Here is a 27,459-nt window from a genome sequence, read left to right as displayed (position 1 = left end):
TACCAAAATTTCCATGCTTAAAAGAGGACTTGGATAGGACTAAACACTTGATAGAAAATTTCCTTACCAAATCAGCAACCCCAATTGCAAATTTCTCACGGACACACAAACAAAGAGGTTTAACTCTTAAATGATTTATAATTGTGGAGCATAAAATTTGAAGCAATAACAGAAGCTTTAAAATATTAAAATTCTTTACTTATTTTCATAAACAAGAAAATTTCTTGTGTATAGTGTATACAATTTTCAAGAAAAAAAGATGAGTACATGAGCATCTACTCAACATTAGTCACCTTTCTGCTGAAATAAATTCTTTAAGACGTCAAGAAAGATCCAGCTATCCATTCAAAACAAGGAACTTTGAGTTTTTGGTAATTGTTGATGCATTAAAATCCCATGTGATAAGCCTACCACTTGATTCATGTTAATCCAATTAAACTGCATGCTTTTCATGCCTTGTTATTGTTGAAGAAATGCAAATGCTAAGGTGGATGAGTGGTAAAACATTAAAGGATAAATTAAGAAATGAAAATATTTGTAACAAGTTAGGAACAGCATCGATAGAAGATAAGATAAAGGGCAGCTTAGATGGTTTAGGCATTTGAAACAAAGGCCAAGTAGTGAACCAGCAAGATAGTTATTGTTAGGGGTAGATCTAAAATAATTTGGACTGAGATAGTGAGGAAGGATTTAACCGCTTTTTAGTTACGGAGAATGCCCTCGACCACGTGAATAGCAAAAAAGAATTCATATAGACAACTCCACTTAGTGGGACTTAAGGCTTGTTGTTGTGATAAGACCCTAGGTTTTTATTGTTGAGAAATTGAGGAAATTAAAAGGATGGAAAATAGAAAGAGAAAATAAGGTCAATCACTTCGAGAGGATCTGCCTCCAAATTAGCCAAAGGCAATGAATTATGTCATTGCTTGAATTAAAAAAGCATCATAATATATATATATATATGTATGTATATGGTACGGAACCCTACTCCAATTAAGAACGTAAAATATCCCAATCCAAGTCCTTAATGGGCACAATCCTAATTAATTTGGGAATCCTATCCATGGTTCTAAATCTCAGTAGCGGGTAGCATAACATAACTGTAACAGGTGTAATGGAAAGCAGGAGTAGCGGATGTTACATAACGGGAAGTGGGAGTAATGGCCGTGATTTTTTTCAAGCACACACAACCTTATGCACATTAGCGCACTTGCATGTTTCAAGCTTTTAACCCTTCTTTGAAAGAGTTTTAGTGTATTTTGGATCCTTTAGTTCATCTAAGTTATTTAGTAAGGGCAAGAAGTTTACATTTGTTTTAAACCACGACCGACGGAAAAATTATGTGTGTATTTATACTTCTTATGTGTGATAAATTCTTATGTGTGCTAAATTAATTAATAAAACAAAATACATTATACACTCCATTAATTTATTAAACACATAAACACATAAGACATACAAATAATACAAATATAAAATAACTAGAAAAGAAGGAAGGTTGAAGTTGAAAAATATAGAATATAAATATCAAATTACTAATATTATCAAAATAAAATATTTCCCTAACAAGTTAGTACTTTCAAATTGTTAATTAATGCAACACTTGTGAGTATTTAAAAAAATAGTAATTTCATACCATTGTCATCCTCATTATAATCTTTCCCCCCTCTTGCCACGTAGTATATTAAGAATGATTTATGAAAGAGGTAGAAAAGATAAATAAATAAATAAAAATAAAATAACATTTTTGGCGTAATAGTCCTGTAGCAATTACGTAACAGTCGTAGCGGCCTTTACGTAACGGCCGCAACGGCCATGATTTTTCTTCCCACCGATTTCGTGGTGTACAACAGTATAAGTAACCCAAAAAATCGTTACGTAACGGCGTTACGTTTATGTAACGGTTGTGGCCGTTATTTAAAACCATGATCCTAACACATTACTTAGAAATCCCAATTGATTCAAGAATCCTAACATTCCTGCCTCCTTCAAATCAGCCTTGTCCTCAAGGCTAAGAAGCAATAAACTTCAAGAATCTCTCCTCTAAAGATTGATAAGTTTCCCAAGTTGCATTAACAGCTGGTAAGTGAGACCAATGAACTAAAACTTCAGTGATGTCTCAACTTCTACATTTGACCACTTAGCAATCCAAAATTGCTTGTGCTTCACCAACAGGTGCACTATTAGGCAAGTGGTGCTGCCCCTAACTTTTTGAGGCAAGAGCCATGAGAAAATGGATGTACCTTAGAACCTATTGGTAAGTCGTGACAATGAGCAACAAGGCCTATATGATCAAGGATTTTATAAGGCTCATAGAGCTGAGGAGACAACTTCATCAAAGAAAAAACAGACATAGATATCTGTCTATAAGGTTGTAGCCTGAGAAATACCCAATCTCCCACTAAGGATTCCTTTTCACTATGGTGCTTATCATCTTGTTGTTTCATACGAGCTTGAATTACAACAAGTTTTTCCTTAAGGAGTAGAAGCACTTTGTCTTGATCATGTAAATTGTCAACTTGATCAATTCTAGATGATCTAGCTGAATACCTAGCAAGAACAAGAGGACCTCAACCATAAACAGTCCCAAATGGAGTCAACTTGATGGAGGATTGATAAGTGGTATTATACCACCATTCGGCCCATGGAAGTCATCACACCAAATCCTTCCATTTGCATAATGAACAAGCTTCAGCAAGTATATTTAAAGCTTGGTTTGAGCTTGGTTCAAGCTATAAAAAATTTAATAAACAAGCTTGATCATGACAAAGCTCAGCTCAGCTTGGTTCAGTTTGGCTCACCCCACTAAAAAGCTCGTGATGAATGTTTGTAACATATACGCACACACACCCACACATTTACATACAAAAATTACAAAATCTTAAAAAAAAAAAAATTAACATTATTTAATGAAGAAATCCCCTCTTTAAATCCATTCCACTGTAATTCACCAAACACTTCAAATTTGCTAGTCCCTTCTAACCCAATCTTCGCTTAGTTTTACCAACATGTATGCGAATTTTGTTTCCTCTATACTACCTCTCTACCTCACTCCCTCCCAAACATGTACATTTTCTCCATAAATTATTTACAAAACATTGAAACATGTAAATTTCTTGACAATCTACCTTCATCTTGGTCTAGTTTCTTTGTATTGCACATGAATATATTGATATAAATTATTTTCTTTATATTGGTTTATTTGCTCTTTAGTTTCAAATCTTTTTACTTCCGACATGGTGGTCATGCACAACAACATTCTGTAGCTCTTGAAATATATAAGTTGCTGCTTTTTATTAAAGGAGAAAAGAGGAGGAAGAAAACCACCCTTGGCTGTAAGCTCGAAGCATTCCCTATTACCTATCTTGGCCTCCCCTTAGGAGCCAAGTTTAAGGATAAAGGCTTCTAGGATCCCGTTGTTGGTAGGTTTAAACAAAAAAAAAAAAATCACTAGTCGGAGGAACCTTTTGTCAGAAGACAGCAGACTCACTCATTAAGAGTACTCTGTCCAATCTTCCAGTTTACTTCATGCCTCTTTCCCCTATCCCCAGTACGGTTGCCAAGAGATTGGGGGTATCCAAAGAAGATTCCCCTGGGAGAACATGGGTAAGCTTTTCAAATAGCATCTTGTTAAATGAGGGTGGTTAAACAACTTTTGCGTTATCTTTAATAAGGCCCTTTTGGAGAAATGGCTTTAGAGATTCATGACAAAGAAAAATCGTTTCTAGAGGTATGTCATTGTTGTCCTGTATGGTCTCCATCATAATGATTGGACCTTAAAAGGTTCAAAGGAAGCTCACACTACAGGTGTTTGGAGATATATTATAAGAGGACGAGAAATTTTTTTCTCTCTTCTACCTTCATGCGGGGAATGGAGAGGATGTGTTCTTCTGGCATAATATCTAGTGTAGCAAATTCCAGCACAGCTCCTTTTTCCCTCCCATCTTCAAACTAGCTTGTGACAAATAAGCCCTCATTAGCCAACACAAGGAATTTAGTAGTCAAGGGATTGTATAGGATATTCCCATGAATGGGAATGTTTTCGATTGGGAGCTTGATAGTAGTCTCTGTAAGATTCACTGGACACTTCTAATGAGCCCAAATAGGTCTTGAGCAAGGATGAGAACTTCACGGTCAACTCTTTCTACAAACACCATAGCTCCCCAACTAAGAGCAGCACAAACTTCCCTTGGAAACTTATCTGGAAAATGGCAACCCATACCAAGGTCGCTTTTTTCACATGGGAAGCTACTCTTGGAAGGATCCTTACCATGGACGATCTTCAAAAAAAAAACGTTTCTCTTGTCAATAGATGCTTTTTATGCCAGGAGTAAGAGGAAACGGTTGACTTGCTTGATCATGTCCTTTTGCATTGATCCTGGACCAAGAAATTGTGGAACATAGCCATATCCATTGTAAAACAGAAGCGGATCACTGCAGCAATGTTGGGAGGTGAACAGTGACCTTGGAAAGGGATCAGATCAAACAAGAAAGGAAGAAAAATCTCTCTCCCTCACTGCCCTTGCTATCTTTTGGGCTATCCCAAGAGAAAGGAATAGAAGAGCCTTCAAAGGAACTATATCTCCCATTCAGGCTATCATGGACCGTTGGACTACTATGATCTCTACCTGGCATTCTAGGCTGGTTAGGAGGGGACCCTTTTGTAAACCTTGATTTTCTTGAGACTTTTCAGTATCGGATGTTTCTCTCTAGTTGTTTCCTTTGTACTTTTGTGGCATCTCCTGGATGCCTCTTTTTCATAAAATTTCTTTCAGCTGATCAAAAAAGAAAAGGCAAAATACATTATTATATGATTTATAAATACAACAACGGCGGCAACAACAATAACCAAAAAAAATAGAAGTTTAATTGCAGAAAAGAGAATTTACATAGAGGAGCATAAGAAATCCTCCTTATAAGAGGAGAACCGAAAAGAAAAATAAGAAAAAACATCAAAACAAAACTGCCTTCAAATCACGCTGAGGATCAGGAAAAGGCGGCCCTTTAAACCAACCAGCGGCAAAAGCCCACAAAGAAGCCATGTAATGTATCATTTTATCCTATTCTGAGCATAGAAAGAGATATCTTTTTCCCCATGAAACTACAAGCCTTTGACTCCAACTGAACACCCTATAAGACAACATTCCACTCCTCCACAAAGCTAATACATCTCTACTTCCAAAACATCTAAAAAATATGGTTAATAAATCCTCTGCTGACTCTTAATTGTTTCTAACCCTCCAAGAAAATGAAAAATGAAGGAACAAAGGAGATGTGGATTCTGAACTTACAAAGCATAGTGAACAAACATCTGGATTCTGGAGATAGAGCCTTGAAAGGCCTCCTACTTTACAACATATAGTTACTGTTAACTATATATGATACAACATAGATTAAAAATTAATATTAAGACATAGTATATAACATAATATGATAATAGTATATGGTTGTACTACAATATAAATTAAATATATGCTCTCCAATGGCTTATAGGAGGCCATAAGCATCTCCCAAATTAGGACTTATAAATGGTAGGTGATGTGAAAACAAGATATAAGTACTTATTTTTAAGTGGTAACCAAGGAGGCTCAATCACTTTCAATTCCCACAAGCTCAGAGCCTTCAATGCAAACTCCAAAGATAACCTGCATTGCTATTAAAATAATCTTCCTCCATTCTTCAAGAAAAAGCAATCAGGATATCGCCAAGAACAACTAGATGCAGATTAAGAAACTCCAAAAAGGCACAACTGTGCAAGTGGTTGCACAGAGATATTTTAAAAAGTAATACTGCAATAACTTTAACAGACAAACCTGTTCACAGAATCCATTGAAGCCGCCACATGTTCTCTAAGGTGCCGAAAGCAATACAAACCAGCAAGCTCATCACCATCCTATCCAGAAAGGACAAGGAAGAAAAAAGAAGAAGAAGAAGATTTTAACGAAATAAACCTAAAAGCATCAGCTGATATTCATTGGTTGCAGATATATTTTATATGAAGTGTATTTTAAAATAAAAGGGGTTAAAAAATTTAAATAAGATCTTTAGAAGAATCAAGATGCCAAATGTTAACATTTTAACAGTTAAATTACAATAAAACCGCTATAATTGAAGCGCATATTTTTTCTATATTCAAATGATGGATGGCTGGATTCAAACCTCAAGAATAAACTTCTGCAATTAAATAAGTAAACAATCCTAAACAAACTCTCTCAATTTAATTCTTTGCAGTAAAAGGATTCTGTTTATTTATATTTTCACTGCTTGGCTTTTGGTGGAAACCCTGCTTTAGTTCAACTCCATTCACACTAAATACAATTTTAATTTTCATGCGTGAAAAATTTCAGTGAGGACAACCCTTGACCCAATGTTAAGGATATTACACCCAAATCTAAGGTAGTGTTTGGGACCATGGATTTCAAGGGATTTGATTTTGTGTGGATTTGGAAGAAAGTCAATAAAATTTTGTGCTATATTTTGTCCAGGTTCATACAAATTCAAATCCAAGGCCCAAATCTGTGCTTCCAAACGTAAGGTAAGGGTTTAAGTCACTGAAAAAGCCTCTCCAAATGTAGAGGTAAGGCGCCAAATAGCATGTCCTCCCCAAACCAATATGGCATGGAATTTAGTGGAAGCCTTGTACACTAGCCATTGAATTTTTTTTATCAAAATTTTTTTCATATGCAAATGCATGTGCGCCCTTGAGTTGGGAAATAAAATGCACCACCCCAGCTATTGGTAAAATGAAAAATGGTACTAGTCAATTGCCTCATTAGAGATTTTCAAGAGTTCAGAAAGCAAAGAGTGGTCTGCTTCAACCAAGAAAGGCATCAAAAGCATAGGGCATTGCTTGAGTATACAGACGGATTTTCCGAAGCAAGATTCAAGAATCATGCATTTGTTCCCATAGAAGATAATTGTCAATAGAAATTAGGATAAGAGATAACAAAGAAAAATACAAAGAAGATTAGGATAAAACCATTGTTACTCGTAAGGAAAAAACACGGCCAATGCTTTATAACCATGACAATAAGAAACATTTTTAACCCTCATAAAAAATAATGCAAGAAAAGCCAGAATTCTTATTTAAAAAAAATCATAAAGTAAATTATGTATACCAGCAAATGCTGCAAATCATCAATGACATCCAAGGCTCCAGCACAATCTGCAGATGCAACAAGCTGGTATGACCAAATAAAAAGTATATCAATATACATAATGCATGCATGTGACAAGCGGGAAAAAAAAAATGGGTTAGATAAATCCAATCCATTCCAACATGTAATGAGCGAAGCCATAAAGATAGAACACCTCGCATAATCTCCACTGCTTACACTCAGGCTACAATAGAATAACCAATAATAGTTTTTTGCAAGTAACCACTAATAACATTTTTTGTACAACATTGCAAAATCAAAAAATGAATTATTTACTCATAAATATCTACACCAATCGTAAGGTGGCTGTAATGAAAGTGAATAAAGGGTTATTTTTTGTAATTTCTTGGTCTACTTGATATAAATATGTGTGATGCAGAATACATATGTTTTCTGTTCTTCATCTTCTTCTTCCAGCAACCAGAAGAGTCATCTTCAACAACTCAGAACTCCAAACAACAAGAACAGTCTAGAAGGGGCAGATGTAAATCCTTCCAGCGCCCTGGTCATTTCTCTCTGCTGAGTGTGGTTGCGAAGTTAGTTCTTAGGCTTGATGCCAAAAGATAGGCCATAAAACCTAGTTACTGAGGTATGCCTGGACTCGTTGATCTTCTCTGCAACTTTATCATCTGTTGACTGCTAACCCCAGTGTTCGGTCATGTCTCTAGAGGCAATATTATTTTAAAAACGATTCTTATTTTGTTCATTTTTTTACTAATTGGCTGGTTGATGCATTATGTTGCCTTCTTTGCAATGAAAAGTGCTCTGTCCCACCATTTACGGTAATTCCATCAAAAAATTGCTTCTGGAGACTAGAATTGTGTTGATCAATGACTTAATAGCCAGCTTCCAGGTGTATGTTAGTGGGGGCTGTTTCGATGTTACTAGCTGGGAGCTAGTAGCTGTTAGAAAAGGCCATATGCATTTAGTTGGCGTTCTTGTATTCTTTTCTTATTTTCCTGATAGGTTAACTGCTGGTTATGAGTTCTGCATAGCATAATTGGCCTATTTCTTGATGTTGTTAAAGCTCGATATACATTGGTGGCCTACAACCTAACAGCTAAAGCTTTTAGGTAAAGTGGTAATCTAACATGGTATCGGAGCTGGTTACTAGGAGGTCCTAGGTTCTATTCTTGTTGCCTGTGTTTATTTATGCTGTGTTCAAAAAAATATTACATTCCCTGTAATGGGTGTTAATGAACGTGTGTTTAACTCTCCACGTTTTATCAGGCTGCACGTGCGAGGGAGTGTTAAAGCTTGATATACATTGTTGGCCCACAACCTAACGGCTTAAGCTTTTAGATAAAGTGGTAATCTAACAGTAATTGCTGGTTGATGATCTGTTTTAGCATTTGCAGACTGTTTCCTTGAAACAAGGATTCGGAGATCTGGTGACTTTGATTTGTTTTCCGATTTGTTGATTCTATTTGATTTACGTTGATTGTGCTGTATTGGCGATTTGTGATGAAAGTTCTGTGCTTGCTTGAGTTTTTCTTATGAGTTGACTTCATAAAATGATGAGTTCATCCAATAGCACTGGCACAACCACTTATAAGAATGTTGTGGTGTAAACTTTTCTCTTTTTTTTTTTTTTTATTTGTACCAAAATAAGAGATTTCATTGATAAGAGAATAAGTTACAAAAACGAGAAAAAGCTTTCTCCCGTCAAAATTCTGGAATAATCCACAAATAATAACCTAATAAAACAAAAAACTGGAAAAAAATAATATTCGAAGCAAATGATTACTCCAATCACACTGAACCTTCGAAAAGCTTACTCCCTTAAAGCAATCGAAACCAACACACCATAAAGATGCCAGGTTATGAACCTTCTCCCACACCAGCTGCCAATTCAATTTTCTCCATTAAAAAATCAGTGCACGACACTCCAACCATAATCCCCACAACACTGCAAATATACTGCATTTCCAAAGTGCAACCATCTCCTTCCTTCTACCAAACCCTTCAAAAGCAATAGACAACAATTCCTCCACTGATGCTGCGCAGACCAAGATTCTCCCATCACCCCAAATAATCTATTCCAGATTCTCCAAGCATAATCAGAGTGTAAAAACAGATGAGGTTCCGTTTCAGAATTCAAATAACATAACATGCAAACATCTGGAGATAAGGCCTTCAAAGTTCTCCTGATCTGCAACAGGTTATTAGTATTGTTCTTATTAAGCCCATCAATAAAATAAAAGCATTAATTTTTGGGGAGCTTTAGCCTTCCAAATAAATTAATATAGGGGAAAACAAGAATTAGATTGAGTCAAAAACACAAAAAAAAAAAAAAGGATTTACAAGAATGCACCCCCGAATCATCCAAAACCCAAGACCAAGAATCCCTAGCTGAAGAAAGATGACAATTGTTCAATAGCAACAACAAGGATGAAATTTCCAATAGCTCTCTATCATTAAGAGATCTTCTTAAATGAAAATTCCACGAAACCAGCGGGCTATCCAAGTCAACCACAAAGAAGGAGATCATAGTATCTTGCCCTAAGCTCAAACGAAATAGACAAGGAAAAGATGTGGCTAGAATATTATTCCCCAGCCATGGATCTTTCTAAAATCGAATCCAAGAATCCCTCCTCACCACAAATTTAATGTTGTGGTGTCAACTTCTAATAGAATCCATATCATATGACTTCAATTAAATTTAAGAAGGGAATTATATCTTCCAGGCAGCAGCTGTAGAAGTTTCCCTCAGAGTTAGTGAAAGTTGAAGTGTTTTCAAGAAGACCCACCTGTAATAACATCTGAGAAATATGTAGGATGGCTATAAGATTGATGCTCAAATTCATACTGTATTGTGCAGTAATGTGGAACCACAGGTCAGTTATAGGGTAATGTAACTAAAGTCTGCAAAATTAGTTCATGAACATCTAAAGGAGTTGTATTCCAATGTAAATAACATCACTTGAATCTACCAGGCTTCTCAATCCTACTTGAATGACAAGGAAGACAACATAAGGATAGAAGAATACAGTTCTGACATGTATAGGGTTTTTATGAGCTAAACATGTTCTTAGCCCATTTTCTCTCACGTTTCTAATATGACTAAGCAACATGATGATTTACTGCAGTTAGATATTTTGGGGCCTAGGGAATGAGTTTGAGCCTATTTGTGCACAGATTCTTGGAAGTTTAAAAATTTAGATAGAACAAGAAAATATATCAGAAGAGGAAAGAGAATGTACAACAAAGAGACAAGAAATCATTATATGAAAAGGAGAAAAAATAAAGTACAATCGGCCCAATAAGGCCTTCCAATCCCGTTTAACATCCTAAAAACAAATACCCTTAAAACAGCTGGTGCTGAAAGACTAAAGATATGCCAAATACTGTATCCCGTCCCAAAGCAAAGGTAAACCAGTAATTCCTTTGTTGGCTGAAGCTTTTTCTTGTCATCATAGAGCTACATTGACTGAACAAAGCAAATCTTACAGGGTTTCAGTCAGAGAGATACGGTTTTGAAGCTAGGACGGAGATCATCATGATTGAAGCCAAGGTAATCATATTCATGGTGGTAGAGGAAATCGTGGAGGCCATTTTGAGATGGGAGAGGATGCATCATAGCTTATGGTGGATGAGGTTCCGGTTGAGGTAATGTAGGTAGCATTGTAATTATGGTGGTGATTAAGAAGTTAGTTGCATAATCGTGGCCACATATGTCACACTTAAAATTATTATTGTAATATGTAGGACTCCATAACTGCTTCTGCAGGTTGTAAAGAACCAATAGAGATGAAGTCTCATAGTAGCTCCCCAGCTCCCAAGCCAGCACACAATAACAACCAAGTGATTATTTCCAAAGATAGCACTCCTAGTATTGTCTGCTTAAGTTCCATCATCATCCAGTGCTAGTCTGGACAAATCTAATGGTGGTCCTGCATGCCTATTATCCTCTTCTGCACCACGGATTTTGGACTCAGGAGCTTCCAGCCATATGATCAAACCCTTTACTTAGTTATCTCAGTTCCACATTTTGCCATTCCCACCTGGTTTAACACTTGCCTGACAGTACATCATCTTCTATTTGTGCTATAGTTATTGCCCATCCATGTACAGACGTGTCCTTATTATATGTTCTGGTTGTTCCAAAGATTCCATTTAATCTTTCATCTGTTAGTAAATTATTTTGGTCCTAGAATATTTTTTATCACATTAAATCCCTCTACTTGTATTGTTTAGGATATCAAGACAAAGAACTTGATTGGCGAAAGGCATGAGTCAGGAGGCTTATACCACTTGGATGTTGGTTTTGCTGGTAATGCTCATCAAGTCTCAACCACATCCACTCCTTTCCAGGGGCATTATCGCTCTGATCATCGATTGCTGGGCAAATTAAAGTTGCTTGTTCCCTCATTGAAGTCGGTGTCTATTGTAAAATGTGAAGCATGTTAACCAGGTAAAACAGTTAATGGTTTATTTAGTCATTTAGCATTATTATTATGTATCTAGTTTGGTTAGTAATAAGTGTGAGTTAGCAAGGGTATTATGATAATTCCCATTATACTTGAAATATATTGTAAATAGAGGGAGAGACCTATCATTGAGTTTAGGTCTTCCATTTTACCCAATTCAACAAAATTAAAAGAGCATCTTACCCTGCTAAAGTTATTCGTACAGTTAGTGTGCCATTTCATTTAGTTCATTCTGATGAATGGGGCCAGCGCAAGTCACATTTTGTCATAGATTGAGATATTTTGTTACTTTGTTGATGATTACGCAAACATGGCATGAGTGTTTCTAATGAAAGACCATTTGGAATTGTTTACTATTTTCAATTTTTTTTCTGATAACAAAATAAAGTACATTAGATAGAAAGAATACAAGGTACAACATGCGGGACAAGGAGTCCACCAAACAAAAAAGAAGAAAAAAAGAAAATAAAAAACACTGGAACCTAAATAATAATAAATAAATAAACAAATAAATAAAAACTAAACGAAATTAACCAAGAAACCCCCTTTTCAAACCATTTCAATCATAATTTATTAAACTTTTCAAATTCACCAATTCCCTTCGACCATTCCCCTTTCAACTTCTGCCACCATCCAAATGCACTACATTTCCTTCAATATTGTTCAACTTTAAATCCATTTTATCCATAAGAATTTGAGCTTCTATCTCCTCATTGAACTCTCCACCGCTGGTGTGGGAAAAATTCCATCCCTACGCTAAAACTGATTCACCAATCCATCATTATCAAAAATAGAAACACCCTCCAGACATTCCAATGGGGTGGGTGAACATAATATAAATCCCCTAATTCATGGTAGGAGTCAGAAACGTATCCATATTGTTCCTGAATCTCATCCAACAGCCCCCCAGAACAGTCCAAATCGTTGTTATCACGACTTTTTGAATCTAAAAAATCCCCCCAATTCTTCACCTACTTACCTTCTCTAACCTCGTTAGAACCTCCAACATTCTTCTCAACATGAGGTACTTCCACAGTACTGAACTCACCCTTAGAGTCTCTCCTACGTACCTTGGTAGTTGACTCACCAGAAATTTCTCTCTTATCTTCAAATATCTTCTTCATTTCAGCACCCCAACAAGCTGCCTTTCGACAAGCATAAACCTTTTTGCCTTCAAATTTATCAGTATAAGGATGATAATCATCAGATTTCTCCCCCAACCCTGCTTTTTTCACTCTTTTCTGTATCACCTTCTAATACATCTATGGACCTAAACGCAATTTTATCACCACATTCTAGAAACAAATCTAGTCTTCTAGCATCCTAAACTTCTTCCAACTTGGACAATACGATTTACATCCTTAGTAACTGGAGGCCGAAAAATATTTTTATTAATTAGAGGCTGAAACACATTTCCGTTACCAAAAGATAACTCATTCTCCTTTCCCGTACTTGTCTTCTGGGAAGTCGGAGCACTCATTTGGACCTGTCCATTATCCGGACCCAACAATACAGAACTTGGGCACTTGAATTCTGAATTATGGGTCTATTTATTACCGAGACCCTTTTGTGGGAAATCCATAACAGGAGAGCCTTCCTTAGGATCCAAACTGCAGCCGATATCATACTTTCTGAATAATGGGTCCTTTCAAATAATTGGCCCAATTTAGTCAAAAATGAGATACCACCTTCTTCAATTACCTAGGCCAGGTCCAAACTGAAAAGCATGCAACCCAGCCCAAATCTCTTCACTGACTCCTCCCCAAACGCAACCCTAGCCGCCTATCTAAACATCTCAGCTCCATCGAAAACCCTAGCCACCTTTCTAATCATCTCTACTCCATTGGAAACCCTATATTCCTTCCTCTAACCATCGACCAAAGCTGGCTGATCTGCAATGGCCCTGGATTCATTCAGATGCAACTTGTTTCCACACCAACAACACAGCTCTTGCTTCCCAACCTTCAAATCCTGCTTCACGGAGTGGACATGGCTGCCACAACCCTCACCGATATAATTTTTGCCTTCCGATACTACCTGACTCCACGATATGTGTCATGAAGAGTTATTGGCTTGTAATCTCCCAAATTCCTCACAAAAATCCTTCGCTAACTTGCAGCAGACATTCATGAAATTTTGCCAACCATTGCCATTTTAACCTTGAGGAATAAAGATTGAAAACCTCTCCCCTTTTCCATCCCAACCCCAACTCCAAAAACTTTCCTACCTTCATCCATTTAATCGACATCCAAATATTTGTAATGCCCAACTGAACAGATCAAAACCCCTTATGCAATCAACACAACACAAGTATGTTATCAACAAACCAAGACACAGCCTCCCTGAAAAATATAACCCACCTATTACGAGAAGCATTGTCCTCAAGCACAAGCAAAGATGCAATCTCATTGACCCCATCTAATCACAAATCGATTTCCTTTTCTTTGAAGTGATCACTTCAGCATCAGCCACCACAAGTACTCCCAAGGCATCGAACAAGCGAAAGTGGGTAAGGAAAGGTTTGTGCATGATAGGGAGAGAGAGAGAGAGAGAGAAGCATTAAAAAATCGTTTAATTATCGCATATCATTTTTTTATATGCTGAAATTTGATCTCAATCTGGTGTTGAAATTCATGCTCTATTATTTAATAATGCCCCCCTTGGAATATTATTCTACTTTTATGCAAGCTCGAGGGATTTGTCATTTTTATTCTTGTACACTACAACAAAATGACGTAGTTGAACAAAAGAATCAATGTCTTATACTTGAAAATGCCATTCTTACATGTGATTCAATCAATCATTAAGCTTCTTCTATGCTTCAAAAATGAACTCACTTTTTTATGTTTTCTCTATCTCAAAATCCCTTCTCTCTTAAAACCTCTTTTGCTTGTATTTGTTATGTCCTCTTGGTTTAGATGAAATCCCTATTCTTCAAATAACACAAATTTTAAGGCTATTTTCATACTCATAGAGGGTATTTTTTTTCATCCTCCTATTGTCTACAACTTAACACCAAGGATGTCACCTTCTTTGAACCCTCTCCATATTTCCCTCTGAAGTACACCCTCCTATGTTCATCTAGTCCTCATCCTTTCATTCCTTTGATGCTACTGTTCAGGGTCACAAAGGTGTACAAGCATAGAAGTAGACTGCAGCCCATGCCTTCATCAAAATCTAACCCATCTAATGGTCCATCACCAATCATGTTCTTTGATGACCCTATCTCTATTGCATACTCTTGTTCCAAAAAAAGTTGGGGCTGCTAACATCAAGGATTTTCGCCCCATCGGTTTGATGGGAAGCATTTATAAAATCATTCCCAAAGTACTAGTTGAGAGGTTCAAAAAAGCAAAACCAAAAGTCATTGGTCAAGATCAGCATGCTTTTGTGGCTAGGAGGCAGATTATGGATGTTGCTCGTATTACTAATGAAGTGGTGGATGCCTATCGGAAGGAGGGAAGAAAGGGAATAGTGTGCAAACTGGATATGGAGAAAGCATTCAATCGTATCAATTGGAACTTCCTTCTTTATCTCCTCAAGAAAACTGCCAGTGTGGAGCTATGGTGTAGTTGGATTACTCAATGCATCAAAACCCCAAGCTTCTCAATTTCTCATAATGGGCTGCCCTTCTGATTTTTTCACTCCTCAAGAGGCTTGAGACAAGGAGATCCCTTGAACCCTTTTCTGTTTTTTTTGGTCATGGAGGTGCTTAGCTTCATGATGATGAAAGCTACTAAAGGAGGGACCTTTAGAAGTCTCAAGGTGAGCAGGAATGAAAGGCTTACAGAAGTCTCTCATCTTCTTTTTGCAAATGATACTATTATTTTTTGTGAAGATGACCCCCTTCATATCCTCAACCTCCATTGCATTTTGTTATGGTTTGAGGTCATCTCAGGCCTAAAAGTGAACCTTGGTAAAAGTGAGCTTATTTCAATTGGGGTGCAAGATGGGAACCTTTCCCACTAATTACCTCAATCTCCCCCTCAAAGCCAAAATTCAAAGATAAAGGAGTCTGGAGCCCTATTATTGAAAAGTTTGAGAGGAGCTTGGCAGGATTTAAAAGAAATTTCTCACCAAAACGAAGCAGAATCACTCTTATCAGGAGCAGTTTGATGAATCTTCCATTTTCCTTCATGTCTCTCCTTCCCACACCAGCCTCAATTGCTAGGAGATTGGAGGGAAATCAAAGAATATTTCTTTGGGGAAGCTTAGGGAAGGAGTTATCACCTTGTTAGAAGAGGAGTGGTCAAACAACCCATTTGTTTAGGAGGTTTGGGGTTGAAATCCCTCCTCACTTTTAATAAAGCCCTCCTTGGGAAGTGGTTAGGGAGGTTCATGAAAAAAAATACCACTTTTGGTGGGATATTATTGTTTCTAAGTATGGGCTTGAGCACAATTATTGGACAACTCAAAATAGAAGAAGTCCCTATGGAGTGGGAGTATGGAAATTCGTCAAGAAAGGATGGAATGATTTCTTCCAATTTGTGACATTTCAAGTGGGGAATGGGGCCAATGTTTCTGGCATGATGTGTGGCCTGAAAATCATAATTATACAGCTGCATTTCCTTCTATCAACAGCTTGTCTTATGAAAGAAATGCCCTTATCAGTTATCATCTCCAAATCATTGATCAAGGAATTTTCAAGGATATTCGTTTTACAAGGAACATGGCAGATTGGGAACTTCACACACTCCCTAACTTCTACAGATTTCTCTACGAATTCCGTCACCAGAACTTTCCCAACGAGCCAAAATGGGCTTTGGACAAAAATGGCATTTTCATTTTTAAATCTTTATATAAGATCTCACCGTTGGGAATAAATTGGAGTAACTTCCGATGGATTCACATTTGGAGGACAGTAGCCCCTTCAAAAGTTGCCTTTTATGCTTGGGAGCCCGTACATGGAAATACTTTAACCCTTAACAATTTGCAGAAAATAAGTCTTACAGTCACAAATCAGTGTTTTCTCCATATGGATGGCGCAGAATCAGTCAACCACATTCTTCTCCGCTGCCCCTAAACAAGGAACTTGTGAAATTTGGCTCTTTCCTTGGCTGCGCAGCAGTGGATTACGGCAAATTCAGTTGAAAGGAGATTTTGGCTTGGAAAGGCATCAGACAGAAAGAGAAACGAAAGGCTTTGAACCTCATCCCTCTCACCAACTTTTTTTGTGCTTGGAAAGAAAGAAATAAGAGAGCCTTTAAAGATTCATCTACTTTGCTTCAGACCTGCAAAGACCAATGGATTGCTGCGGTCTCCAGCTAGCTCAGTGGGAAAATTGTTTTTAAAGGGCAGCCCGGTGCACAAAGCTCCTGCGTATGCGTGGTCCGGGGGAAAGGCAGACCACAATGGGTCTATAGTACGCAGCCTTACCTTGCCTTTTTGCAAGAGGCTATTTCCACGCTTTGAACCCATGACCTCCAGGTCACACGGCGACAACCTTACCGTTGCACCTAAGCTCCCCTTCTCAGTGGGAAAATTGTTAATGAGCATTTTGTAATCCTTGATGTTTGCAACACAGCCAACACTCTTCAGAGTGGTTGACGTTTTGTATCACGGGTTGGCATCCCCTTGATGCATTGCTAATATATTTTATTTTTGCTGATCAAAAAAAAAAATCAGTTTCTACCATTTCTCCATCAAATAATTCAGATCTCCCTATTGCAATTCAGAAGGGATTTGGAGCTTGTACCTCACATCTTGTTAAATCATGCTATTGTTATTTTTCCTTAGTCCACTGTAGCATTGCCTCATTATTTTTCTCTCCATTGTCTCTTCCAAACTTCACATGAAGTCATGTATGATAACAGTTAGACAGCTGCAGCTGAGGAGATCCAAGCCCTTCATCATAATCATACATAGAAGCTTATTTCTCTTCCTGTGGGAAAGAAAGTTCTTGATTGCCAATGGGTTAATGCAATTAAATTTCTACCTGATGGAACTGTTGAGTGGTTAAAAGCTAGGCTTTTTTGGTACAGGTGGCCGTAAGCAATGCCCTCAGAGAGACAACCAAATAATCCATGTCCCTCCCACCCACCCCCACCCCCCGGGCAAACAAAATCCCCACTGGGATCAATACCTGAGCCTTTCACAAGGAAGGCAGCAAATCACAGTGCTCAAGGAATGGTTCAGTTAAAAGCTGAACTTGTAGCAAAGGTATACACCAATGCTTGGAGACTAAGAAAACTAACTTCAGAAACCTAAATAAACTGAAGTAATGATTTCTTAAATAATACACTATAATCGTACTTCCTAAATAATGATATCCTATAATCTTGAACATATGACCCTAATAATATTACCATAAATAAAACATAGGAAAATATAGTACGAATTAAGAAATAAAATAGATCTTGTCTCCATGTTGCATCATTCTCCCTCAGTTAAAAAGATTCTCAAATTTAAAAATTCAAAGGATGAAAAATAAAGACCACAAATGAGCTTGAAGGAGAACAAGGCAATGAATGTATGATGGAAGAGCTCTTGGAGTTGTAGTTGGCAAAGTTACTATGAACCATGAATTCAAGACAGTTGAGTCTGTGCTCCCAAGAGAGTGATTCTTTAATCTTAATAGTAGCTTCCTCAACATGTTGGGGCTCAGGTTCCCAAAGCACCTGATCTACAATTTCAGTAGCAACTTCCTCAACTAGCTCTTCATGCTGGACAACCTCTTCTTGAATGGGTGGAAAGGAAGGCTTCACTTCTAGCTCACAATGCATAGGCTCAAAGAAAGAAATAAGAGTTGCGAAACACAGATCAATCTTGTCCTTCCCAGGCCAATTCAAGCATTTTATTCCTGTCTGGCTGGTTTGATCTGGTTTGATAAACCAGATTTGGCTCATTCTGGTACAAGAGAAAAAGGTTTGGTCTAAGTGAGTGAGCCTGCTCAGCCTAATAGTTAAAGTTTGTTTTCTGTTTGAGAGTAAAGCATCGAGCCTCTCTCATCTTCGTCAAGAATGAAGGAAGGCTGTGCTAGTGGCAGCTAGGATTCGCTCCTCAGCTAATCTAAGTTAATAACAGCAAGAGGTGCTGCCAGTGATTATGGCATGGACAAATGATGACAACACGGTTATGGAGACCCATAAAGGGTGATTGAGGCCATGACAGAATGACAAATTGAGGTGGAACTATTGTTGTTGGCAGAGATGAAGGGCGGTGATTGGCGGGTGTTTGATTCCAAAGAAGTTGAATTCCAGTGAAGCTGATAAAGAAGATGATGGAAACTTGTCATGATGGAGGCTTGCTCTTGTTGATGTTGGGAGCACTAACGAATGAGGTCATTGTCCTTCTAGAACTCACAGGTGGGTGTTAAAGTCTCCATTTGGTCATAGTGATTCAGATTTTTTAAAATGACTGCAAATGAAAGAGGATCGAGGAGGAATATTTAAAGGCGGGCAAGGTGACAGCCTGGTTGATGGTGAGGATGGAAGTGGATATGGGGATAACACAAGGTGATTTGAGTCAAAATTGCAAACCCTTCAAGTTTGAGTACTTATAGACAACCCTGTCAAATGCTGGCACATGTGGCAATTTGTGTCAAAATCGTGAACCCTGTCAAATGACACTGACAGTCAAATGCCAACCAACCCTGTCAAATGACACTGACGGTCGTGTTGGATCAGAACCTGCTCTAATACCACTTGGTGTAGGACCAACGTCCAACAACTTAAATTCTCAATTCCAATCTTCCCAAAAAGTGATGCATAGGAGGCCTTTATAGACTTCCAACGCTTGGAGAATAACAAAACCAATTTTTAAGAAACCTAAATAAACTAAAATACTAGTTTCCTAAACAATCTAGAATCTTGCTTCCTAAATAATAGTATCCTAGACTTTTGAACATATGACACTAATAAAACTGCCTTAAATAAAACCAACGAAAATACAATAAAAATTAGGAAATTAGAATATATCTTATTTGCACGCTGTATCAATTTCTTTTCCAAGAGGACTGTCTGTCTAGACAAGTTGCGCATCCTTCACACTTCTTTCAAGGATTTAGTAGTTTGTGAATTGCTAAATTGCATGCCAATGGGTTAGTTGGTCATCTAGATAGTTTACTTCGGTTGAGGAGAGATTCAATTAGCCTTTCTTTTGAAGAGAGATGTAGCTAGGGCAGTCTCCAAGTGTCATACTTGTCAGCTAGCTAAATATAGAAAACAGAACACAGATCTTAACCCTCTTCCTCCGCCCCACGTCCTGGGCACACTTTAGCACAGATTTTGTTCTTGAGCTCCCTAAAAACCCCAAGCACATGATTGCATCTTTCTTGTAGTTAATCAATTCTCCAAAATGGCACATTTCATCCCATGTGGTAGGACCTACGGTGCATCACATGTAACCAAGTTGTTCTTTAGGAGGTTGTCAAACTCCATGCTTTGCCAAGTTCTATATTGTGTGCTAGGGACATCAAGTTTGCTAGCAACTTTCATAAGACACTTTAGAAGATGTGGCACTAATTTGATATTTTGCTCTGCTTGTCACGCCCAACTAATGGAGAGTCTAGGAGAGATAATCATAGTTCAAGTGATCATCTTAGATGTGTGGTAGGAGAAAAAAGGGAAATTGGGACTTCGTGCCACCTATTGTTGAGCTTGCTTAATAGACCACAAATAAGAATCATTCTAAGTGTTTTTCTAGCTACAAATCACATGCACTTATTCACCTCGTTCTTTTACGAGTAGATGCCCATATTTTTTTACCCACATAGTCTTTTACTTGCATCCACAAACTGCACGTTGGAGTTAGGCATAAACATGCAATGAGGAATATGAATTATAAACTTGCTACTAGTGTACATTGTAGGGCAAGAGAATTTAATGGGTGATAGTATCATGTTCATATTAAACCTAAATGCTACCCCAGGTATTTTTTTAAGAAGCTTCATGTCCATGACGTTGGCCCATTCTCCAACCTTGAAACTTGGACCTAATGTATATTTGCATGACTTGCTTGGTCATTTGAATATTGATCATGTTTTAAATTTTGAGGACTTGACACTTTATCGAGACCCTTTTGAGCCTCCTGCCTCAAATTCCAATGATCATGCATATTCTACAATCCCTTAGGCTCCTTTCATTTCTCAATCACATGATATAGTCAAGGCTACTCTAGATAACGTGATTTTGGATTCTTAGTGGGTCCTCAATGATCTTTGGTCCAGTGAAGAGGTTGCTATGCTCTAAAGACTACATGGCTCACCTAGGACAATGTTTATCAAACTATTCTAGAGCTCTTGGAGTGGCTTTTGACAATCACACTCTCCGAAATTGAGTTCCCTGCATCTGAAGAAGTATGATGAAGGGCAATCACCACCATTTAGGCAACCTATTTGGCATACTCTAGGTGTAGGTTTAGGACAACAACGTAGATATAGTAAACTTTGTTTATTTTGTGCCCTTCTTTATTGAAGGGTTATTGCATGATTTACAGTGAATATAAACATTTTAGTAGTCATATGTCAAGGTCAATTATCAACTTGGAATTAGAATTCTCCATGTTTCTCTACCCTCCCCTCCAATTTACTATTTCTTCTCCTTCCATTATCCTTCTTCTTCCTCCTATGTTGTTCTTCTCTTTCTCTTTCTTCTCTCCAACTACCTTCCTTTCTCACTGCTATCCAACATTAACCTACCCCCCACCAAAAAAAAAAAAAACAAGTACAAGCCTAAGGCGAGGGTCATTAGCAATAAGGACAACATCAGCATTTCAAAAATGTCCCAACCCTTCTCTATCCAAAATTAAATCTCACAACCCAACCAACCACTATGTTCAATCCCATTGCCAAACTTCCAGTACAATCTTGTAAGCCCTTACCATTAGAGTAATAGGGTGAATATCTTTTACATTAATTACACCACTCTCTTTGGGATCAAAGCCCAAAAAATTTCAAACTATTCATGAAGTCTCTTTATTTTTACAACTCCTCAAACTCATTCAACAAATCTATTTTCCACTTTCCAATTTTCTTGCCAAAAAACCAACATGAGCCAAAGCTTTGTCTCCATTACACTCCTTCAAAGCTTTCACAATTTCCTCTTCACTAGAAGATCTTCAAAGCCAAGTGGCCCAAATCACCACCAAAGGTTGGAAAGTCCAAGTCACTAGAATGTCTTCCATTAGCCAATTCAGAGCAAAGATTCTTGTATAAGTAACAAACTTGCATTTTTAATCTCACTCTTGCCTTAAAAATCATCCCATCTATCCCAACCTAACCAAAAGAGGTTTTTATCTCCATTGAATGTTTTCTACTTTATAAAAGAACTTTTTCTCCACCTTCTTTTAACCAAATAGCCCTATATTTTTGCCTCCAAGAGATCTTTGGGCCAAAAGCAGTGAACATCTCCCATTTTAAGAAACAATCTTGTATTGGAATAGACATCATCTCTAAAATGAAGAGGTATGCCCCAACCCACTACTGAACCACATATGTGTTGGCAGACTGTACCCTAAAGCACCAGATACGAAATTTCATTTAAGATATGCCAAAAGTATACGGGACACTGGTCTAAAGTCTAAAGAGGATATCCAAAAAAGTGTTAATGTTTAATGCAAATAGATAACTTCTTTTTTAAGAAGTGTCCATGCTACTTAGTACTAGAACCCAAAGTTAATTTATGTCCAGCAATTTGACCATATTAGAAGAAATTGACATCATAAAATTCTGAACTTGTAGTAATTGCATGTGCATAAGACCTACATTTGCCAGGGAGAACCAAGAGACATACAGAGAGAGAGAGAGAGAGAGAGCTTATTTGTTCTACAACCTTAGAAATGCAAAAGTAAAGCCAATTTTGAGTTTACATTAGAATATTAGAAACAATCCTGTGCTTCACACATCAGCACTTACAAACAAGTAACCGGATGAAATAGCAAAGCAATCTATTAATTCTTCATGCCAAATGAGTTCACTTTTCATCATCACTAGAACAATGCACAAAATAATCTCAATTCAGAATGACCATATTGATGCACAGGCTATAAACTTCATGCTTTAATTCCAGTTTTTACATCTAAAAATGACAGCAAATCAAGCTTACAATTGCGAACACTAAGCATGAAAAACAAATTAAGAACGGATAGTATAACCTAGTGCTGTGGAACTAAGAAAGTATTCACGGTAATGCATGACATGCAAGCTAACATTATGAGTAGATATAAACAAAAGGAGTACCAATTTGAGAGCTGAGAGAGCTTGGTTGACATATAATATAAGCCTCAACTTTTGTTGAAGCCCCAACAAATTAGTCCTCGTCACATTCAACGCTGAAACTTGCCTCGCGGACTCTACTAAATCCGCATCCAAAAGCCTTATGGTCTCCTTCAACTCCCTGATCCGATTACAGCCTTCCACAATCTTCACATTCAAGTCTTGCAATTGCCCCTGAGCCTCGAAAAACGAATTGGAGCGCAACGAAATCTCTTTTACCAAGTGCAATTCAACCACGTCGAGATACTGCGACAGCTTCTCTTGCAGCACAACGTTCTCCGACACCGTCAAGAAGGGGCACGCCGCGCGGAACGTTGCGCCATCCTCGAGCGCAAAATCTTCCTTGAAGTATAATGCCGGGACTTCTCTTAAGCACGCGACTAGTGCTTCCCCCTGACCCCCAATGCTCTCCAAGTCAAGACTTTCCTTGCTCGTGTGATTCCTGACGTCCTCAAATCGACCGTACGGTTCAGAAATCAAACTCAAGTACTGCTGAAAATCGGATCGATTAACTTCCGGCAAGGCTTTGTTCGGCACCAACGGAGAGAATTCAGGAGGATTTACCGCGGTGGAAGAGGACCACCACCCGACCCACGACGCGTCGGAGCCATAAACACCGGATTTGCCGACGAGGGGATTGTTGAGAATGGAAGCGAGGCTCTGGGTGGACCCATCGGAGAGGGATTTGGCCAAGGAAGAGCCGGCTCTTCCGAGGCCCTTGTCAGGGCTGCCAAGGGAGGTGGTGGCTTCGGCCGTGAACCTTCCCGATTGGGAAGGCAGCGAGTCCATCTTCAGGATCTAGAGAGCATGAATTCGATAGAAACTTTGCTCACATCAAATCAACGACGGGTTGACGATGGCGAAAATTTATTAGGATGAGGAGATCAGCAGAGTAATGTGAAGTGGGATGCGTGGATTTGGAGGATCAGCAGAGAAATGTGACAGTGCAGCTTGCCAATGTCAGGGGAAAGGGCAGTGCAGGGGGGAAGCGGAAGGCGGAGATGCGGAGGTCGTGGCGGCCCGGAGTCCTCTGCTCCAAGAGTAATTCTTCAATACCAGAGGGTGTATGCTATCTCTCGGAAATTATTTGGTAGTATTTCCTGGTCATTTAGATCAGCAGATCTTAGTGAATTATTTGCTTTGCCGATCAGATATCTTAGTGAATTATTACTTTTTAAAATCAACTCTAATTTTTTTGTTTTTTAGGATATAAATGTATTTTTAATCCTTTTTATGTATTTAAATTTATGCTATTTTTAAAAGAAAAAATTATATTGAAAAGTGAAAGGGAAAAAATTTAAGTTCAAGACCTAACATAGTCTTATTTACTTGAAGAGAAGAAAAAAAGATTACATTTCCAAGTATCATGGATTTTAATTTGAGAGTATGTATAATTGCTCAAAAATATAAAATTATCCTAAAATATAAATAGATTATAAGAGTTTATTTCTTAATTTTATATGATGTGTCATGTCACAATAATATTTGTAAATAAAAATATATATTTTTCCTAATAATTATGAAAAAAGGATGATAAAAATCACTGTTCTAGTGATTTCTTAGCAAAAATTATCTTCAAATTATTATTTATAATATTTTATTATTTTATTTATTTATTTATTTATTTTATAACCATAACTTTTATTTGGGCAAGCCCTTCAGACTTGTTCAAGTGGTACCAAATTGGAGGGATGAAAACATTATAATTCACTTATTGACACATCCATAATAATTCACCAAGCATACAACAAGACACATTATAAAGAATTACAATAAAATTTTATAATTTACTTGTATGTCAACTTTATAATTTTTTTTTCAAGTAAACATTCTCAATTTTAGATTTATTCTGCTAGTGTACTTATTTTTTTTATAACTTAATTTATTTTTTCCCTTTCTTTAAGTAAATATTTAAGAAAATAAGAACATATTGTTGGAATTTAAGTATTCCTAAGAGGGAGATGAATTGAGTATTTAAAAAAAAATTTCTAGGTTAAACTAGATTCCACAAGTAGTATTACACAAACCTAGAGTCTTTCTATGTAATCACAGACTCAATCAAATATTCAAATAATAAACATAAACATACAGGTGTAGAAAGTAAATTATGGAAAATATAAAGTGCACACACGATATGTTATTAAAATTCGGTCAACACTACCTACGTCTTCGCCTCAAGCAAACAAGTAAGAGGATTCCACTAGTTATTCACTTGTGAGTGGAGTGACACCGTTTACAAAATCTTACAGGCTGGTGCATCTAATTCTCCTAATCGGGTCTGAACCAATCTGGTGCTCTCATAACCGGGTCTGAGCAAGTTCGGGACTTTTCACAGGACAAGTCTCCCTCTTCCGATCACATATCGGGAATACAACAGATATAACAATTTGAGTACAATCAACATATATAATTACAATGCTCTATGCTAAGCAGATATGTACCGATGCATTCAAACAATAACCAATGCACTCACAGATAATAGTTTTTTTATTTAGGTGAAATTGGTCAAGTGAAGTTACTCTCAAGATAATGTCAATATGCAATAAACGTGTGAGAGTGTGTCTAGCAAGCTTTCTTTGAAACAATATATATATAAATAATCAACCACAAATATAGTTTCAAAGATTTTGAAATCACAAACAAATACCTCAAAAATTAATTTTCAAAACTCAAGCACATGAGATATTTGTAAACCAAGCTTGTCAAAAATATTTATACAAAGTATAAGACAAGCTCAAGAGTCTTGCAATACAAATGCAGAGACTCATAAGCTAAAAAGTTTCCCCACACAATGATTTATTAATTAAATTGGGGGGAAGACTTTTAGTTAACTCTCAATAAAAATCAATCAAACAATCAAAGTAATGAAAGTTTAAGCTTTAGTAAGCAATGTAGGATGGTTTTGAATACTCTCATTCAAATAGATTTTGTAAAGGAATGATAAAAAGATGAGTATTTAGCTTTGAGTATGAAGAGAAGCTCTCAAAAAATTCAGAGAAAATATTTACTAATTAAATCACTAATCTCATCTTAATCTTGCAAATGAGCTCATATTTATAAACATACCCAAAAAAATAATCATTAGGGGCATAAGGGTAATTATTAAAATTATTTTAAACATGTTTAACCAAAATAACCTTAATTTACCCTTAATTACCTGCAGTAAAAATTTGACCAACTCGAGAGTTTTGGTCACCCGAGTCATTTGTTCGGTCACTCGAACACTCACAACATGAAAAGGTAATTTTGAAGTTTGGGTGCCCGGTGAGAACTTCGGGTGGCTGAACCAAAACGATTTCCAAACTGCTTGAGGTTCTGTCACCCGGTCCTAAGTTCGGTCGCCCAAGGTCAACATGACTGTGGAGTTCGAGCGCCCGAGTTGTTGGAAAAGTCTTCAATATGAGTTCGGTCAACTGAGAACACTAAGTTCTTTTTAGTTCGGTCGCCTGAAGTCAAGTCAACAATTTTTACTTTCTCAACATTCGGTTGATCGAGGCATTTTACCTTGCCTGGTTCGATCACCTGAAACCCATACAATTTTAAGTTAAGGTCTAGATTTTAATTTAAATGCACTCTTGATGACATGTGAGTTTAGGGGAATTTTCTTAAGTGCTACTACAAGGACTTAGGGTTAGTCTACGCTCTATGCTTTTCAATTAAGCTTAAAACCTGATGTCGGTCAACCGAAGTCTAGTTATGGTCATTTGTTTCCCTATGATCAGACTAAGGTATCTTGAGCATAAATACCTATTATGCATGACATGCAGATTATTACAGACCATATAAATTATTATTACAAGCCCGAATGATAAATATAAAAAAATACAACTTGAAACAAAAAAAGGCTTCATGCTCTACTCCTCGGCAATTCTATGGATTGCGCCGAATGATGTGTGCATTTGAGTATTTTTTGGTTTCCATTTCTCATTTGTCATCTGTGCTTAGAAAAGTTAGCATGTTCATACACTTAGTACACAGATGAGATACTATAGTTTGTTATAATCAAAATAGGAGATGGACTCAAAAAGTCAACCCATGTTATCTCTTGAACTCTTTTTTTTTTTCGATTTTAATATTAGTTTTCTTTAAAAAATAATTATTATGGGAAGGAATAATTATATATTTTTAAAAGGAAAATAATACTGAAAATCAAAGAAAAAATGGAGTTCAAGACATCACATAATTTTATTTACTTGAAGAAATGAAAAAAATGAATTAAGTTATGAAAAAAAGTAAATTAATTGGTAAAATTGATATAAAATTAAGAGTATATGTTTACCCAAAAATAATGAAGAAAGAATATGAAGTTGACGTATAAGTAGAGTATACAAATTTTCCTTAACTCTTTATAGACTATAGTGTGCCTTATGGTTTACCTAGCAAATTATTAGGGATGCATCAATAAGTGGACTGGAATGTTTTCGTCCCTCCAGTTTGGTGCCTTCGGGCCCGTCATGTAGGAGTTTAGTCATAAAATAAATAAATAAATATATAATAAACAATATATATTTTTATATATTTCCTAATATTATATATTTATATATACTAATATTATTGTAATGTGACATATCTTAAAAAATTAAGAAACAAACTTTTATAAACTATTTATATTCTAAGACAACTTTATGTTTTTTAGCAATTATATATATTCTTAAAATGG

General features: G+C 36.9%; 1 protein-coding gene across 3 annotated transcripts in view; it reads right to left on the bottom strand.

The window, feature by feature from the left end:
- The window catches only part of LOC131163366 (vacuolar protein sorting-associated protein 54, chloroplastic), a 96,329-nt gene extending 72,405 nt beyond the window's left edge, over positions 1–23,924 (bottom strand). For 2 of the 3 annotated variants that reach the window (XR_009139064.1, XM_058119966.1), the window contains exons 1-3: positions 22,764–23,906; positions 7,119–7,181; positions 5,814–5,893 (exon numbers count right to left, since the gene is read on the bottom strand). Coding sequence is in view for 1 of the 3 variants with exons in the window: in XM_058119966.1 (XP_057975949.1) it covers positions 5,814–5,893; positions 7,119–7,181; positions 22,764–23,588 (968 nt within the window). In the remaining 2 variants the exon portion in view is untranslated. Of the gene's footprint in view, positions 1–5,813; positions 5,894–7,118; positions 7,182–22,763 lie in introns of all 3 variants that reach the window. The other variant, XR_009139065.1, reaches the window with a different exon arrangement.
- Between the last annotated feature and the right edge of the window lie 3,535 nt (positions 23,925–27,459).

The sequence above is a fragment of the Malania oleifera genome, chromosome 1 (assembly GCF_029873635.1).
Source record: "Malania oleifera isolate guangnan ecotype guangnan chromosome 1, ASM2987363v1, whole genome shotgun sequence".
Taxonomy (NCBI): Eukaryota; Viridiplantae; Streptophyta; class Magnoliopsida; order Santalales; family Ximeniaceae; genus Malania; species Malania oleifera.
This window is presented reverse-complemented; position numbering and strand designations above follow the sequence as displayed.